Source organism: Myotis nattereri (assembly GCF_964212035.1).
Source record: "Myotis nattereri genome assembly, chromosome: 3".
NCBI classification, from domain to species: domain Eukaryota; kingdom Metazoa; phylum Chordata; class Mammalia; order Chiroptera; family Vespertilionidae; genus Myotis; species Myotis nattereri.
The window spans coordinates 103,074,324-103,092,166 of record NC_138077.1 but is presented as its reverse complement, the minus strand read 5'-3'; the positions used below and the strand labels follow the sequence as shown (position 1 = coordinate 103,092,166).

Below are 17,843 nucleotides of genomic sequence, written 5' to 3'. Positions count from 1 at the left end.
TGTCCCCAACCAGGGCCGGGAGCCTGCAACCGGGGTATGTGCCCTTGACCGGAATCAAACCTGGGACCCTTCACTCCGCGGGCCGACGCTCTATCCACTGAGCCAAATTGGGTAGGGCTGTCTCAACACTTATCAGCTGTTACCTGTGTCACTCATTTTTAATATAATGGAATAATCTTACAGTTTATTCAGGGCAGCAGAAAGAGTAGCCCTGATATTTAGAGCTGTATCCTGAAGAATCCCTGGATGAACTATCATGATATCTGGGATTTGTTTTAAAATAGAGTCAGGGGGCCGGGTAATTGAAGTGGAGTGTAGTTAACAGTAACGCACCGGTGTTAATAATATCCCATTTTTGACAAATGTGTTGTGGGTGTGTAAGGCATTAACATTAGGGCAAAATGGGATGAAGGGTATGTGAGAACTCTACCATATTTGTACCTTTCTTATAAATTTTATATTACTTCAAAATAAAAGGTTTATTTTAGAAAAAGAAGAAAATGGAGAGGGGGAAATAAAGCAAATATGGCAGTGTTGAGAATGGTTGAAGCTGGGTGAGCAGAGCTTCGCAGGGTTCCCCTCCATGTGCCTGGTGTCAGAGCAGGGCGCTCCCCACACACTTCTTCATTCTTTTGTTCACATCCTTAGCAATGCCATCATCCCCGGCGTTTAGTATTCTAAACACTGTCCACTAACTTCCCTGAGGAAAGAACATGAATTACTTCTAATGGCTAATTCTCATGATGAATTATGATATAATTCAATTGTATTGCAATCATAAAAAGAACTAATAAATGGATGTGGCAGGGTGTATTTCATAGCCTTCCATCACCAGTTGCCCTAAACCCCTTTATACTGTGAGTATAATTAGAAGGCATCAATAAAAGGAAATAAAAGTAAATATTAATATAACATGTTGTAGAGTCTGGTTCTCTTTACTAAAAAGGAAAATTAGGCTGATTTATCAAGCAAGTGAGGAGACTATAAGAATATGATTTAAAACAAAGATTCTTTTACCTCTCTCTCTAAGATGTGGCCCTAGTGACTGAAGGCCAAGGAGAGAGGACTAAAGCAGACTTCACCAAAGAGTTTTGAAAAATAGACTAGTTTCATGTATTCTCCTATAGGAATAATGTCTTGATCTGCCCATCAGTAAAAACATGTTCTTAGAATACCAACAAGCACAGGTTCTAGGATAGGCATCCTACCAGCCTGTCGGGGTCAGACATGTGATGCTGATGGGGGCTCCTGTCATTAACACTTGCCAGCTAGCATTTGTTCAGAACTTACCATGTTATGAGTGCAATAGGCACTTTTGTGTGTGTATTTTCTTATTTATCATTCTCTTCAAACTCAAAGAATATATTTGTGAAATTGTAGGCAGGAGTTGTCTTGGGTCAGGCTTTAGAAAATAATTCTTCATGCAGATCTAAAAAGGGTATGGAATCAAACTTGTTTTGTTACTTCCCAGGAACATAGTTTCTTAATCATGGCAGCTAATGTTCATGGATTACCAATTGTTTTCATATGAGCTTTTACTATCGAGATGAAAACCCCCCACAAAACTTCATGTATGCTTGTCTAAACTTTGTAATCTTCTTTTCTTTAAATAAGTGTCTTATTTCATCATCTATTGAATCGTTTCTGCATTACTGGTAGTAGAGAGATCGAAGGGTGTGACCCTTAGAGCAGGAGTCACCCGCACTCCAGTGTGCTGGCCTCAGATGGGGTCACTCACCTTCAGGATCTGGGTGGCAGCAGCCAGCCTGGCACCAATGCTTTCCTAACCAGGCCTTGTTGTGTGGAGTGGGCATATCTATTTTAAGACCATTTGACTGTTGCTCTTTTTCCATAACTTCAATGTGAGTTTCTAGTTCCAAAACAGTAGTTTGGCAGTTAGTATAATTTAACAATTCCCCTTGAAAATGTTATAGGGTCTATTTCATATTACTATAAAATAAAAATAAGAAATCACTGAATTTGTCATACTAACAGCAGAAAGTTATTGGAGTAGTGAGTTGAAAGGTGGATTAAAAATAAATCAGGTTTCATGTAAAAATAAGCTGGCTTTTTTTTTTTTAAAGTGATCTAAAAGGCTTTAAATTGTGTTGCTGAAGGGCTTTATGGCAACTTACATAGAGTTTATATGAAGAGGTCAATGGCGCTAACCCCTTCACAGTAAAAAATCTACATATAACTTGTGATTCCCCCCAAACTTATCTTCCAATAGTGCACTGTTGACCGGAAGCCTTACTGATTTCATAAACAGTTGGTGGACTCATATTTTTTACATTATATGCATTATGTATTGTATTCTTATAATAAAGTTAGCTTGAACAAATAAAATGTTATTGAAAAAAATCATAAGGAAGAGAATATGCGTTTACAGTACCATATGTATTTATTGAAAAAAAAAATGCTTGTAAGCGGACCCATGCAGTTCAAACCTCTATTTAAGGGCCACCTTTATTTTGCATATTTTTCTCAAGAAGTCAGTTCCAGGTATTTCAGTGAACACCTCACGAACACCTCTGTGTCAGCCATAGAAGTCATTTGGATTTCAAGGATATTGCAGGGTTTTACATTGGTTTAACAAGAATTTTTAGTTTTTTGTACAAATATTTGCCTTAACAACCAAGAAGTACTGCTTGGTTTGCATTTAAAAACAGGGTTTCACAGTAAACCATGCCACATTTGCTAACTGTCTGTACTTTACATTCTGAGGCTCTCTTTTTCTCCTCTTTTCCAGTTGTTTTGCACTTGTTGTCCAGTAAGGGAAGAAGTTGCAGCATAAAGTTATAGCACAATCCCATGGTTTATGCATCATTTTCACAACTTGATTTTTCTTTCTGAGCCCTGCTCTCCTTACCTGAAGCAAAAGTTGCAGTGACCTTCAAGCGGAATGCCTTTGAGAGCTGATAGTACAGGAGAGGGTCAAAGCACAAGTTTGAGACCGCCAGGAGCAGCGTGGCCTCTTTGGCTTTGAAGAGGGAAATCCTGGTTGGACAGTCAGATATGACCTCGGTCTGGCTGAGCGTGTATGGGATTCTGACAATGTGATAAGGAACAAAGCATATAATGTAGGCTGTAGTCACTAAAAGTATGTTGATGAGAGCTCTTTTCACATTTGAATAATTTTCATTATCTTTGTTTCTGTAGAGTTGTCGAATTACTAGGCAGTTTGATATCAAAATGATGGCTGAGAAATTTAAAAATATAGCTATACATATGAAGTTTGTCAGCAAATGCCAATTTCTTCCAAACTCCTTTTTGAATTCCATGCATCCTACATTTGGCTTTTCCTTGATGTCTTTGATGGGAATCACCATGTTTGGCACCATTATCAGAAGGACCATTCCCCACACAACAGCCGATATCATTTTGCCAAATCCAGGTTCTTGTATTCGATAAATCTTGCAGCTGTGTGTCAATTGAAGACAGCGGTCAATGCTGACAAATGCTAAGAAGATAATCGATAAGTACATATTAATGTAGATGAGGCAGGCTGTTACTTGGCAGTGGAATATCCTCAGCTTCCAGGGTGCCACACCCAAGTCAACAGCAATTTTCACTGGTAATGCCAGAGTGAGCAGGAAATCGGCTGTAAGCAAATTAATTAAGTATATGCTTACACACCTGTGACTTGTGTTTTTCTGCATGAAAGCCCATGTTGCAAAACAACTTCCAATAATTCCAATAAGGAAAAGTAAGTAAAAGAAATATGTGAACGGCTCCAGATCTCTGTAAACTGGACAGAAGGTAGAACTGTTTGTCATCTTGTGCGAAAGTAAGGATGACTCTTCTAAAAAACAAAATTTTAAAGATTTGTTAAAAGAAAAGGGAAGAGAGGTTAGTAATTAAAATTAGAAATTATTTCCTTTAAAATAACTTGAACTAACAATACCTCCGTCCCAATCTTACTGGTTCTTAGAATTTTTCTGATGAACTCTTCTAAAGCATGTGGACTGGTGGGAACATCTTAGCTTATGAGGAAGCCTGGGTTTTCCATGGTCTAATTTTGTGTTTTTGGGAAATCCCATTAGGTTAGCTTCTAAAAGGCATATTTTTGACATCATACTTTTGCCTTCTGATAGCTCTTGTTACCGGTTGGCTTGGAAGTTAGTTTGCAGAGGAGATAAGTAAACTGAAATTCTGAGAACTAGAGTTGAAACGAGGGTAAAATGGTTTGGTTGTGGCTGAGCCGGAAGAGCTGAATGGGGCTGGCTTTCTTTGCTTATAGGTTGATAGAACTGCTTGTGCTGGAGGAACCTAGACTGAGGGGGTGGTAAGAGTAACAAAGTTGTACTAAAATTTAAAAGTAGGCATTTCAAAAGTAGGCCCTTTATTAGCTAACCTACTAGAACATTTTCACAATCAAAATTTTATTTTATTTTTCTTTTTAGCAGAAAGAGTTGAAGGATTAGAGTCTGGTCCAGAGTTGATGCTTATTACCTCCCTTTTTCTGGCTCCAGTTTCATAGTATAGACCTGTGGTATCCGCTTGGATGGTAGGCTGTCTCCACGTGTGACTACTGAGCATTTGAAATGTGGCCAGTCCAGATTGACATGTGTTGTAAATGCAGAATACACACTGGGTTTTAAAGATTTAGTACAACATATTTTTTAAAATAGTACAAGTAGTAAAATTGTATCATTTATGCAAATAATACAACAATTAGTAAAATATCTCATTAATATTTTCATACTGAGCACATGTCAAAATATTTTTGATGTATTAGGTTAAATATAATATTAAGATTAGTTTACCCTGTTTCTTTTTGCTATTTTAAATGCAGCTACTAGATAATTTTAAAGTGCCTCTGTGGTTTGCATTATATTTCTGTTGGACCAGTGCTTGTATAGATGTTTCTGTGTTCTTAGTATTTTTGAGAAATTTCAAGAATGTATTTTAAAGGCTTCCAGAACAAGGATACATGACATTGGTAACAAAACTCTCGAAGAAAAGCTCAGTTATATTAGCATCAAAACGTCTAACGTTAACACTTCAGAGTGTTTTCTTTCTCTTTCACTGTGGGTTTTGAGGCAGTCAAGCTAGAAGTAGAAGACATGCCCTTAGAACCGCTGTGATTTACACAATACCATGTGCCTCCAAGTCTGGAGCATTGGGTGTTAGAAGCACACATTAAACCAATTGGACTTCGCTCACTGCCTTTGCCCTGGTCCAGTGCCCCTGATACCCCAAGGTCGCGCGCACTTCTTTCTGGGGCTGCTTCTTGAGATGCTCCCTCCTCATGCATATTAAGTACCTTTCTTTTGTTTTAACAAGAAGAGTATTTTTGTGTTTTAGCCATAAAAATGGATAGATAACTTTTTAAATGTAGTAACTAGTAAGTATAGTGGCTGATTAAGAAGGCCAGATAAGCCTATTCACTCAAACTTCCCTTAAAAAAAACAAAAACAACCAAAACTGCTGAAGCCTTTCTGAATCTTAATTCTCCTTAATTATTTAATGATCCATTATGCGCATCTTGGGATAAAACAGTATGCAAATGGATTGATAAGGCAGCAGTACATAAATCTTTCTAAATTCATGTCATGGGAAGGGTACATGTCCTTCCCACTTTCCGACCTGAGAGGATTTTAGAGTCCACAAATGGTCATAAACTCCATGGAAACAATTAAGTACTGACTTTGGGTCTGGCACTATGCTGAGGACTTTACATGAACCTATTAACCTTCCATCATTACTACCATGTATTGTTATTCCTGTTTTCCAGAAGAGAAGACTGAGGCACAATAGGTTAAGTAACGCCAGATTATATGTTTGGATGTAGAGCCAGGATTCCAAATCAGGCCATCTGATCTCAGAAACCACTCCAAAAGACTGTCCCAACAATAATAGTATTAACAATGATGATGGTGATGGTAATTGTTATTATTATTGTTATTGTTATTATTATTATTATTATTGCCAACCTTTACTAAGGGCAGCAACTATATTCCAAGCAATTTTCATTCTTAATTTTTTTCTAAATACTAATAAAAGAAGTTTAGGCTTCATGTATTTTGATGTTTCATTTTATAATATACTAGAGGCCCGGTGCACAAAAATTTGTGCACTCGGGGGGGAGTGGGGGTCCCTCAGCCCAGCCTGTGCCCTCTCGCATTCTGGGACCCCTCGGGCGATAACGACCTGCTGGCTAAGGCCTGCTCCCGGGTGGCAGAGGGCAGGCCCAATCCCTAGGTGCAGCCCCTGGTCAGGCTCAGAGCAGGGCCTATTGGGGAGTTGGGGTGCCGCCCCCTGTCATGCACAGAGCAGGACAGATCGGGAGGTTGCAATGCCACCCTCAGTCAAGCTCAGGGTAGGGCCAATTGGGGACGTTGGGACACCACCCCCTGTCACACTCAAGGCAAGGTCAATGGGGAGGTTGCGGCACCACCCCCTGTCACGCACAGAGCAGGGCCAATCGGGGTTGGGGCGCTGCCCCCTGTCACTCACAGAGCAGGGCCCATCAGGGGGGTTGGGGAGCTCCCCGCTGTCACGCACAGAGCAGGGCCCATCAGGGGGTTGGGGAGCTCCCCCCTGTCACGCACAGAGCAGGGCCCATCAGGTGGTTGGGGAGCTCCCCCCTGTCATGCACAGAGTAGGACCGATAGGGGAGTTGGGGCACCGCCCCCTGTCACACACAGCAGGGCGGATCAGGGGGTTGGGGCGCTGCACCTTGTCACACTCAGGGCAGGGCCGATGGGGAGGTTATGGCTCTACCCCGTCACACACAGAGCAGGACCCGTGGGTGGGGGGGGGTGGCGGTTTGGGGCGCCGCCCTCTATCAAACACAGAGCAGGGCCGATCAGGGGGTTGGGGCGCTGCCACTCTCACACTCAGGGCAGGGCCGATGGGGAGGTTATGGCTCTACCCCGTCACACACAGAGCAGGGCCCGTGGCGGGGGGGGGGGGGGTTGGGGCACCGCACCCTGCCACACACAGAGCCACAGGGCGATCAGGGGGTTGGGGAGCTCCCCCTATCAGGCACAGAGCAGTGCTGATCAGGGGGTTGGGGCGCCTTCCCCTGTCACAAACAGAGCAGGGCGGATAGGGAGGTTGTGGCCCCGCCCCCTGTCACACACAGAGCCGCAGGGCGATCAGGGGGTTTGGGCGTTGCCCCCTGTTACGGTGATTCCAGTGCCGGGAGGCCTCTCGGCTCCGCTGATCCCGGTGCTTTGAGGCATATTACCCTTTTACTATATAGGATAGAGGCCTGGTGCATGGGTGGGGTCTGGCTGGTTTGCCCTGATGGGTGTCCTGGATCAGGGTGGGGGTCCCCACTGGGGTGCCTGGCCAGTCTGGGTGAGGGGCTGAGGGCTGTTTTCAGGCTGGCGGGTGACTGAAGCTCCCAACTGCTCCTTTTTTTCTTTTTTTTCTTTTTTATTCTGGGCCAGCTTTAGCTCTGAAGCTGCTGAAAGCACGTATCTGGTTTTTTTTGGGTTCTATAATCGAAACACTGTATCAACTCCAGCTCTGAGATCCCGGCTGGCTGAAATCAGGTTTCTGGGGTTTAGTTTAGCTTCTATATTTGTAACAATGTCTCAAACTGCAAGCTCAGAGGCCGGCAAGGCAGGCGGGGAACGTTGGAGTCCTCCGTCACTGAAGCAAGCAAGCCTCATGTTAGCTTCAAGCTGCCTGGCTGCTGGCTGCCATCTTGGCTGGAAGTTAATTTGCATATTGCCCTGATTAGCCAATGGGAAGGGTAGCAGACTTATGGCTAATTATCATGTTTCTCTTTTATTAGATAGGATATACAGTGGAACCTCTTTTCTCGAACTTAATTTGTTCCAGAAGGCTGTTTGAAAACCAAATCATTTTTCCCCATTAGTAAATTGACTTAATTCGTTTCAGACCCCCAAATGATTTTCTGGTTTAACCTTTCTTGCATACAGTACATGTCTACTGTACTGTTTAATGTGTAAATAAACACTTAAAAAACAAAAAGGACATGAAATGTAAATGAAAATTTAACAAAAAGGAAAGGAAATGTACAGTAAAAAATGAAAATTTAACAATTAAAAGCAAAAAAGTATGAAAATATTCACAGCACAATATCCTGAAGCAAACTGACTCATATTCACACATTCTCTCCTTTGTTTGTCACCTGAGAGATGCGTGACTGATCATACCAGTATCAGCATGAAAGGGTTGTCAGGTTGAGAAGCAAGTTGTTTGAGATGGGAAATGTTCTAGGGGATGAAAGGTTCTATCCTTAAAACCTAACCTTTACTTTTGAAGTACCCATGACCTAGTCTCTCCATACCTCCCTACTGTCTTTATCCCTCCTCGCTACTTTAGATCGGTGGGATCTCCTCTGTTCTGTGAACTGTTTCTTCTGCCTTTTTATTTTTGGTTGTGATTAAATTGTGGGATCAAAGGACTTTAAGGATGGAGTGAACCTTTATTGATAGCATTTAGTCCAATCCTCAGATCATTTGAGGAAACTGAGGTCTGCACTTGGGCTGCTCAAGGCTTCCCAGAGCAGGCTGGGCTCTGACCTTGATTGCTTTCTGGACCTTCTGCCTTTATCCTCCCTAAACTGGAGTCCTGCCTATCCTAAATGCCTGGAGGAAGCTCTTCACATCTAAAGTCTAATCCAGGCTTCCCCGACTTCCTTAGGACTGGTTTCCTTGGTAACCATTATGTGTGCTGTGACTTCCTGAGCACTTTTCTTCCCTTGTCAGAAGCTGATGGTGCAGATTGGCCCCTGCCTCCCACCTTTGTTCATTGTTCCTTTATAAGGAACTAGGATTTTGGCTTATGCGCTTGTATTTCAAATATTACATAATAGTAACATACTAATGTGCTTTTTTATTTTATTATTTTTTAAGTTTGTTTTTATTGATTTCTGAGAGAAGAAGGGAGAAAGAGAGAGAGAGAAATGTTGATGAGAGAGAAACATCTTTCGGCTGCCTCCTGCACGCCACCCACTGGGGATTGAACCCGAAACCTGGGCATGCGCTCTGACCAGGAATCGAACCAGCGACCTCCTGGTGCATGGGACAGTGCTCAACCAACTGAGTCATACTGGCTGAGCATAATGTGTTTTTTAAAAGTTCCCTCGTTGCTCATACCATTATACAATACAGCCCTATTTTATAGAAGAATGTATAGTAAACACGGATTAGAGAAGGATTGTTTGGATCAATTAATTTTCTCTATAACTGGCACTGACCATATATACCACCCATAAGTAATTTATTTAAAAATAATCACAGTGTGTTTATGTATTCAATAATGCTTGCGAATCACGTAGTGCTTCGCAGTGGCTTTCATCAACCTGTCTAGATTGCAACAGAAACCAAATCTCTTCATTTAAAGTTTTGGTTATGTCAGTTAGGGGTTAAATTATACTATAATAACACCTGTGTTATCAATAATGAATTTGAAAACTAAATGCTTGATCAATATTTTGTCAGCCACTTATTAGCCTGTGGAAATTTGTGGTATCTAGAGGTACTCCAGCAAAATGGAAAATATTTCAAGTGTCTTCTTTGTTTGGATTGAAAGCCCATTGCTTAAAAAATAAACACATTAGGTTTTTTTATGGAAGTCACAATGGAATTTTCTTGAAATTACCTATTATAATGTGTGTAGTAGGAAGTCATTTTAAGAACCATTGTGCCCTGTTGTGAGGACCAACATGGCCTTTATTCATCCAGTTGTAAAATTGAGTTACTTAATAGCAGTGCTCACCTGTAAGTAAGTATTCAGCCCTGTATGGATTAAGCTGTCTTTCTGAGAATGGATGGGGTCTTCAGATAGGAGAACATTATGGTGTAGTTCACAGTGAGAATCTACTTAGATTAATAACTGGTGCTTTCTTACCCAGCAACCTTGCTACATGTTGACATTTCCAATTACATGGTTTAAACACCGAAAATCATAGCTTTTCCTTCCAAGGAAAGACAGTAAAGTATATGAAGTATTTAAAAAGACATACCTGGGGGTATATTCCCGGAGCCTCAGTGGCCACTCTCCAAGTCCTCAGAGAAGCATGTGCTGTTCGTCTGGCTGTAGCAGTAACAGCTCTATTGAGGGGCTGCTGGTTGTACTAAAAATTTCCTTTCCTTTTGTGTGGTTTTAAATGTTGCATATTGACGTAGATGAAACTGTGGTTTGCAAATAGTTTAACTGTATGAAGGTCTACTAAGGAGGTTCTTTTCAGTTTTGTGTATGCTTTCTTAAGCAATTCATAGTTGTCTATTCTAATTTTAGTGGGAGGATTTTTATTTGTCCATTGTAGTGCCTAATTGTGTTTTTTTTAAACACCAAAGCTGTGTTTTTCATCATAATGATTTTAAAGAACATTAATTTTTATGCCTTGAAAGGGGTTCAAGCAAATTTCTTTAGTTCTACATATTGATACCCATAAGCCTTTCAAAGTTATAATTTTTAAATAATTGTTGCAGTATGGATCCTGCTAGAGACATCTTTTCATAAACAAACAAACAAAAAAGATGTGATTTGACATTGTCTGGTAAACTATTCTATGTTTTATTTTTCTTCACTCTTTTTTGTTCCTTGTAGAAAAATCTGGAAATAGAAGAGGTAAGTCACTATATACAGAGATAACCCCTGTTAACATTTTTAGCATATACATTTTAAAAATTTTCTGTATGTATACACACCCACTTAAAAATGTTATTATATTGTACATACTGGTTCATGGTTTGTACTTTTTTCATTCAATATGTTGGTTCTGTTTTCATAAGTTACTAGAGTAGACGTATAATGAGTATTTGTCTATTTTGCCCAAACAGTTTAATGAATTGAGACAATTAATTTTTAATTATTAGATTGTATGTGGCTATGCATTTTAAATGTTTGGGTCATTGTTCATTCTGCCTGTGGGTGAGCAAATATTTAGTAAGTGTCTGAATGGAGCCCAGCATGGTGAGGGACCTAACAAAAAGTCACTCTGTTATCCCTATCATCTATTGGCTCTGTTAGGTTATGTTTCTTGCATGAGGGTAGCTTTTACAAAACAGAATATAGAGTGTACATTTCAAGAACATTTTAGGAAGTTCTAAGCCTGCTGGTACAAAGTCGATTTGTAGTTGAGCCATTGCCTGGTCAATCATGGTCTGCTTTCTTCTGTTGCTTCATTGGTTTGGTAGATGCTTGGTTTCATCTCTTTTTCTCCTAATAATTCTTAGTCAGTTCCCAAATAATTAGAAAAAAGTTCAAAGGAACCTCTCCAGAGTTTAAAATTCAGTCCCTTTTGGTATTAACTTTAAAAAAGAAAAATTTCTCAAAAGACAAAATGGGACTTGCCAAGCTGAGGTAATGAATTTAGAAGAGTCAAAGGGGCCTTTTGAAGAAAGCAATGTGAGGATGCTTATGATGATGGTGGCCATTTGTTTAAGATATTCTGGTGTCCTCCAAATCCATGTAATTATTGTTTTTATTCTGCAAAAGAAGAGATTCTTTTTTTTACGTATATTCACTTAAATATTAGAGGAAAATCCCAAACTCTCTCTGACTTTGTATTTGATTTTGGTTCAGAACCATTGTTAACTTTCATTATGATAGTGCTAGGAAATGATCCGTCTTTTAAGATCTGTGTGGAACAGGACTCACTAAAACTCTTCAGAAAAGACTTGCCTGCAGATGGTCAGGTAAGGGAGCAGTATGGTCAGGGTTGACATTCAGTGGGCGATGTAGAGGCTGAGATGGAGAGAATTTGGCGAGATGGAGTTGGCTGCCAGCTGAGTGGTGAATGATTTTAGCATGGTGTGAAGGAAAATGGAAATAAACAGATTTTGGTAAAGTTGTTTGTTGTTGTTTTTTAGGTTGGTGTATTTACTAGTGTATGTTTACTTCCATGTTCACTTTGGGGTATAGACAGAGTTAAGAAGTACATTCGACTGTCCTTAAAAACCCACTAAGGCTTTTATGTCTGGATTGCCAAACGTTCAAGAGCTGAAGTACCCCAGATCTCAGAGTTCTGTTTCCTTTTTGGAATAGTGGGAAACCACACTTTTAATAGTGAAACTGAACCAGGTTCTTCCTTTTGAGAACAAGCTTGAGGCAACTTATGTTTTGTGGAAGTTTGTTCACAGTGGAAATATGCTTTGGGGGGCTTTGTCCCTCTTTTTGTTTTAACATGAGTTCCCTTTGAATTTCCATAAGTCGCCTTTTTCTGTTTCATTAGGACAAATGTTGTTCGGGTTGTCTCTTGTTAGTGTTCTAGGAAATGACACATCACCACTAACCCAGTACCTCAGAAACCCAAGTGGGAAGGAGTGAGGGGAAGTTATTTTTCCCTTACGTTGGTCATGGTAATACTTTTTATTGGAAATGATGCATTAGTTACTTTAATGGATATTTTGTATGTTTAAAATAAAAATGGATGCTCTATCCAGTTTGGCTCAGTGAATAGAGTGTCAGCCTTCTGACTGAAGGTTCCCAGGTTCGATTTCAGTCAAGGGCACATGCCTGGGTTGTGGGCTCGATCCACAGTAGGGGGTGTGCAGGAGGCAGCCGATCAATGATTCTCTCTCATCATTGATGTTCTGTCTCTCTCCCCCTTTCTCTTCCTCTCTGAACTCAATAAAAATATATTAAAAAAAAAAAAAGGAAGCTAAGTTGCCCTAGGAATCTATCCCCCCTGTCCACATGCGTCATGCTTTTGATTTTATTGGACACAAATACCAAACAACATTTCATATTTCAGTAGAAATATAATTTTTAATGTTTAATTTAACATCATTAAAATTTGCCTTTTAAATATAGCATAGGAGGCCTTTGGAACTAATGAGGAGGGAAACTGAGTGTTGGGGTATGTGGCCACTGCCATAGCCAGACACAGTCCTGGGAACTTCTTTAAAGAATCCATGACACGTAGGAGATTCTTCTCTAACAGCTGCACACTTAGACTCGAGTGTCCCAGCACGCACTTATGCTTCTTAAATGGAAGTGTTGGGCAGAAACAGTGGTTCTAAAGCAGGCCAGCAGTCCCCCATTTAGTGTTTACCACGATTCGAATTTGCATGCCATCGGGCAGTGGAACAGTATTCCACTGTTGCCACTCTTCTCATGGAATTTGCAAGTCAGGATGCTCTCAGCTCAACAGTAACTTGCATCCTGAAACTTTTTATGATCCTTGGTTAATGAATGCTGGTGAGCAAAACATCTCTCTAGCAGCTTGTGTGGCTCCGATCAGCCTTCTCCTTGGAGCCACTGTGCTTTTGGTTTGTACTTTGAAAGTTTTTTAAAAGCACATAATTCACTTTCCCACCTGGATCACTCCAAAGTCTTTTTCCCGACCCTAGTATCTTCAAATTTGTGAGTGATGGACATAATGGACAGAGTGGTTTTAAAGTGTGGTGCACATATAGCTCTTCCAAGATGTTGCTTTGTCTGCATGATTTAAGCTCTGCCTTCGTTTGTTACCTTTTTAATGAAATGGAGCAAAAATTTGGAAATGTTTTGAAGGCAAAGGTGTTTTGCACATTCTTGGACTGTGAAGTTGGTTATGAGTGGCTGAGCATATTCCCTGTCATTCTCCTTGCCCCTCCTTTTGCTCTTCTGCCTTTTTATTGACAGTACAATGCTATTTTAAGGTCAACACACAGTCCATATGGCCTTTCTGCTGTGAGGTGTGACTGCTCTTTGACCCAGGGTTATAAAATAATTAATTGGAAGGAAATACTTAAAAGAGAACTTGTTAAGTTTATCTTGTTTTCTTTAGTCACTGAGTTCATTTTTTTCTTTTCCACTTGTGTCATTATGCTCCCCTTTTAATGAAGTATGAGTAACACATTTTCAAAGCTCATAACTCTCCATTTTACAAACTCTGTTGTTACTTTCCAGGAGGAGGTTCTTTAGAGGAATTCTCCCTTTCTTTTCATGTGAATCTTTGTTTTTTGATGAAGTAAAAAAAAAAGTCCAGCAACAAATATTTACTGATTTGCAGGCTGCCTCCTTAGCACCCATGCTAGGGAATATTTTTGTGACTTTTAGAAGGTTACAACGTAGAAGAGTGACAAGAATATGCAGGACCTGCAGTGACCCAAAATTACGACTGGCTGTTAGAACCTGTGAATCCAGGAGATGCCCAGGTAGGATGAAGGGATGCTTCTGAGAAGTGGGAGGATGGTGGCATGCTTGGGGCATGACGGGCATGACTGGGGAGTGCAAAGTGTGTTTGGGAACTCGCAGGCATTCTGGGTACTTGGAGTATCTGAGCAGGATCTGTGTGAGGACAGAGATGAGACAAAATCTTGGATCGACCTGGTCAGCCTTGGATGCTTGAATAAGCAGGGGAGAAGAGCTCAGGAAAGTTGTGTGGCAGTGCAGCAGTAGGTAAAGCTGCATTGTTAGAGTATGTGGGGTCAGGGGAGAAAGTGGAAGGCAAGATGCCAGTTAGAGGAGGACTAAAGTCACGTTAGCTGAGAGGCTTGGACGATCGGAAATGCATGGCAGTGGGAGGGGAGCAACCAGGGTTCAATGCTGGGGAGGGAAGTGTGAGGAAGAGATAATTGGGTGTGTTGACTTCCTGTGTTTTTAGTGCCATCTTATTATTTTATGTAGCGCAGATTGCTCTTTATTCCTCTCAGTTAGATTTTAAATATTCCTCAGTGCTTTGTCTGTCACCACCCAGACACCTGAATGTAAACTTGTAAACACTTCAGAAGCTCTCATTTTGAACAACATTAATGGAAACACTGCATTTCCTATAAAAATTACCTTTTTATGCTGCTAAATGCTTTAATAATATCAAATAATATTAATAAAATTATCATTTATTAATAATATAATGTACTTAAAAAAATGATACCAGGCTAAAATTGGCTTTTACTTTAGAAACAAAATGAAGATTAACTCCTCATTTCAGTGAGATGTCAGAGAGCTGGTATTCTCTCAGAAAGCTAAGGACTCAATGTGGAACATGAATAATTAATAACTTGAAAAATCTGCAAGTTACAACTTACTGTAGAAAAAGGATTATCAAGAAATTGTTTTAAGTAATATGACATTTTATATGGAGATAATAAAAGCCATCTTTTGGTGTCTTTTATGTCCAGGGATGAAATGATAGGGAATAAGCCCGTGGGACTTTGCTATGCACTTTGAGGGCTTAGCAGTTCACCAGTGACTGTGGTTTGGGCGGGAGAGGAAAACAGTGTAGCTCTGGGCTCCCCCGGATGTGCTGATTCCATGGGGTGGGACAGCAGGATGGCCCTGACCCAGAGTCCTGCATTGTTGGTCCCCAGAGCACTGAGTAGAGATAATGTTTTGGAAGTGGGGTGAGGTGGGTTGGGAGATCTTAACTTTGACCATGAGCGGAATCAGAATTATACAGTGAGGGCCTTCAAAAGGTAACAAGTAGCCTCATAAACTTGACTGGTGAAAGTAGTTTTTATGTCTGTTGTTGTGGTTGAGATGGGCCTCATTTTATAACTCTGCCTCCTGCTTTTCCCTCAGCTTCTGGAGGTGGGGAGACGGGAATGGAGCCACTTCTGTTCCTTATCAACCTGGAAACCTTATTTCATGGAATAATTTGTTTCTTTTCTGTAGCTAGTTTATCAATAAGGTTTAAAAAATATATTTACTACTGATAAAGTAATACAATATTTAATCATTTTGTACAAACAGTGCTATGAAATGATTGAAGCATTTTTCAGAGTGCCTTGTGAGAGGAAAACTACATTTTGTTGAAGTGTTTTCTGGTGGGGATTTCTTGTCATGAAACGGAAGTCTGCGTGCCATTGGCTACTTGCAGACAGTAGGTGACCGAGAGGAAATGGTGGTTTTCCTTTGAAGAGCACTGGGTGCCGCCGGTCCCCCCACGCAAGCACACACCTCACATGCTGCTTCTCAGAGCACAGCCCTGGTCGTTGTGCAGGGGATGACCTGTTTTGTGTGTAATTGTAAGGATGCAGTCTCCTGGTGTTACAGATATGGTCTGTATGAATAAAGATACTGACTTTCCTTCTTTCTCCTGTGCCAGTTAGAGGATGCAGGGCGGTTAAGGACAGACTACATCAGATGGTAGCACAGCTGGTGTAAGGTGTTTTGTAGAGTTCCTGGACTACTTTTTAAGCTAATCCAAATATATCAGGACTTTCTCATTTGTACGTGACGAAGAAATACAAAGAGATTCATTAGCTGAGTGTCCACAGTTGTAGGAGTGGCCTTAGTTGAGGCTGATGAAGGGCCTTTGTCACTGAACCAGGGCTGGGTTGGTAACACTTCTCTGGCCACCTTGTGCGGGGTTAGTGTCAACTCAGAGAAAGCTGTGCGCTTTGCTTTTGTGGTGGCCGATGGAAGAAGCACTCGGGACTTTGCATGTTGACAGCAAGCCCTCTGGAGAATTTCTCAGGAATTTAGGACTTGCTCACATTGGGTCCTGTTCCCTCTCAGCTTGTGGCCAGTGGAGTTGGACATGCTGGTTATCAGTTATGGCCTCACCCTAAGGTCAGGGACAGGATGGGCTCCAGGACTGTATATGGCTGAGAACAGGGAAAGGTGAATTTCCCAAAGGAAAAAAGTTTGCTTTGACTGCTGAGAAAAGAGAGTGTGGAAGCTGAGGAGATAACCAACAAGTGGGCATTGCTGATGATGACATTTTGTAAAAGACAGTTAGTTGCAAGGTGAGGGCCTCCCTGTGGGTGGGTTTCATGTGTAACCTTTTTATATGACTGTGATTTCTTTGTTTCTTGATTCTTGTGTCAAATGTTTCTTTTATAAAAAACGCTTAGAGTATTTTTGTATAGGTGGTTGAATCAATTACGCATCAACATAGAGCCTCAGTTTAGTTCAAGAAAACATGAGGATTCCTATGAAGGGGCATTTTCATTTCAGTCAAGAGCCACTTCTGAGTCCCTTTCTATTCGATTTCTGCATGTAAGATGTTGCAGAGCAGCTGTCGGTATATCATTCTATCCACACATATGTTTTCTTTTCACTGCTGCCCTGGAATTCAAAATTGTGTGGCTTGAAAACACATGGACCCAATTGACTGAAGCTAAGTGCCTGTTGGCCTCTTGGTGAGGCTCAAGCTCTCAGCTCACTATCATATTTTTTTCTCTTAATTATGTTTTTTATTGATTTTTCTTTTAGAGAGAGTGGAAAGGAGAGGGAAAGAGAGATAGAAACATCAATGAGAGAGAAACAGAAATTGGTTGCCTCCTGCACACCACCCACTGGGGATCGAGTCCACAACCTAGGCATGTGACCAGGAATTGGACTGACAACCTCTCCGTACATGGGTCGACACTCGACCACTGAACCACACCGGCCAGGATCACCATCATCTTTAACATTCTCTATTTTCCATTTTATTACAACCAAACTTATATTGCCTTCCTTTCCACCACAGCACCTGGATGTAAACACCGCACAGACAGCCTGACACTTGAAGACCTGCACTATAGCTTTCTCTACAGAAGGGCCTGGAGTGTGTATTCCCTGTCACCTGCCTGCACTGGTGACCTCCTCGAAGTCAGGGTTAACTGTTGTTGCCAGTGCTCTACAGCTTCCTTTTGTTGTAGCCCTGACCTGAAAGTTCTAAGATGTAGTAACTGTCCCCTGCCTTTTGCTTCACAGAATCCTTATCTGCATTGCATGTTGTTTTTGAGAAATCTTGCCTTTTACATTGCTGATCTGTTTTGGCGATACAAAGGCATTCTCCATGTGCTACTCACCTTCTTTTTGTTACTTTCATTTTGCCCATGCCCAATAGGGGCATTTAAAACACCGGAATTTAGTAATTTATCCTGGTCCATGGAAAGGATGAAGAATAAACTCAGTCAACTTCTTTTGCAAATATATTTAGCCAAACAAGTAGAGCAAGCTTAGTTTTAGCTAGCATGCTTATAGTAGGTTGG

The 17,843-nt window shown here is 41.0% G+C and overlaps 2 protein-coding genes across 2 annotated transcripts in view; one reads left to right on the top strand and one right to left on the bottom strand.

Moving 5' to 3' along the window:
- Nucleotides 1-17,843, top strand: part of MED12L (mediator complex subunit 12L) — a gene marked incomplete at its 3' end in the record, with an annotated part of 370,596 nt that overhangs the window by 145,784 nt on the left and 206,969 nt on the right. The gene's annotated exons all lie outside the window — the stretch shown is intronic.
- GPR171 (G protein-coupled receptor 171) lies at nt 1,494-5,398 on the bottom strand. Its single transcript, XM_081087430.1, has one exon. The coding sequence runs from the start codon at nt 3,774-3,776 to the stop codon at nt 2,817-2,819; it is 960 nt and encodes a 319-aa protein (XP_080943556.1). The 5' UTR covers nt 3,777-5,398; the 3' UTR covers nt 1,494-2,816.

Coding starts and splice junctions, on each gene's coding strand:
- GPR171 (XM_081087430.1), bottom strand. CDS start 3,776: ATGACAAACAGTTCTACCTTCTGTCCAGTTTACAGAGATCTGGAGCCG.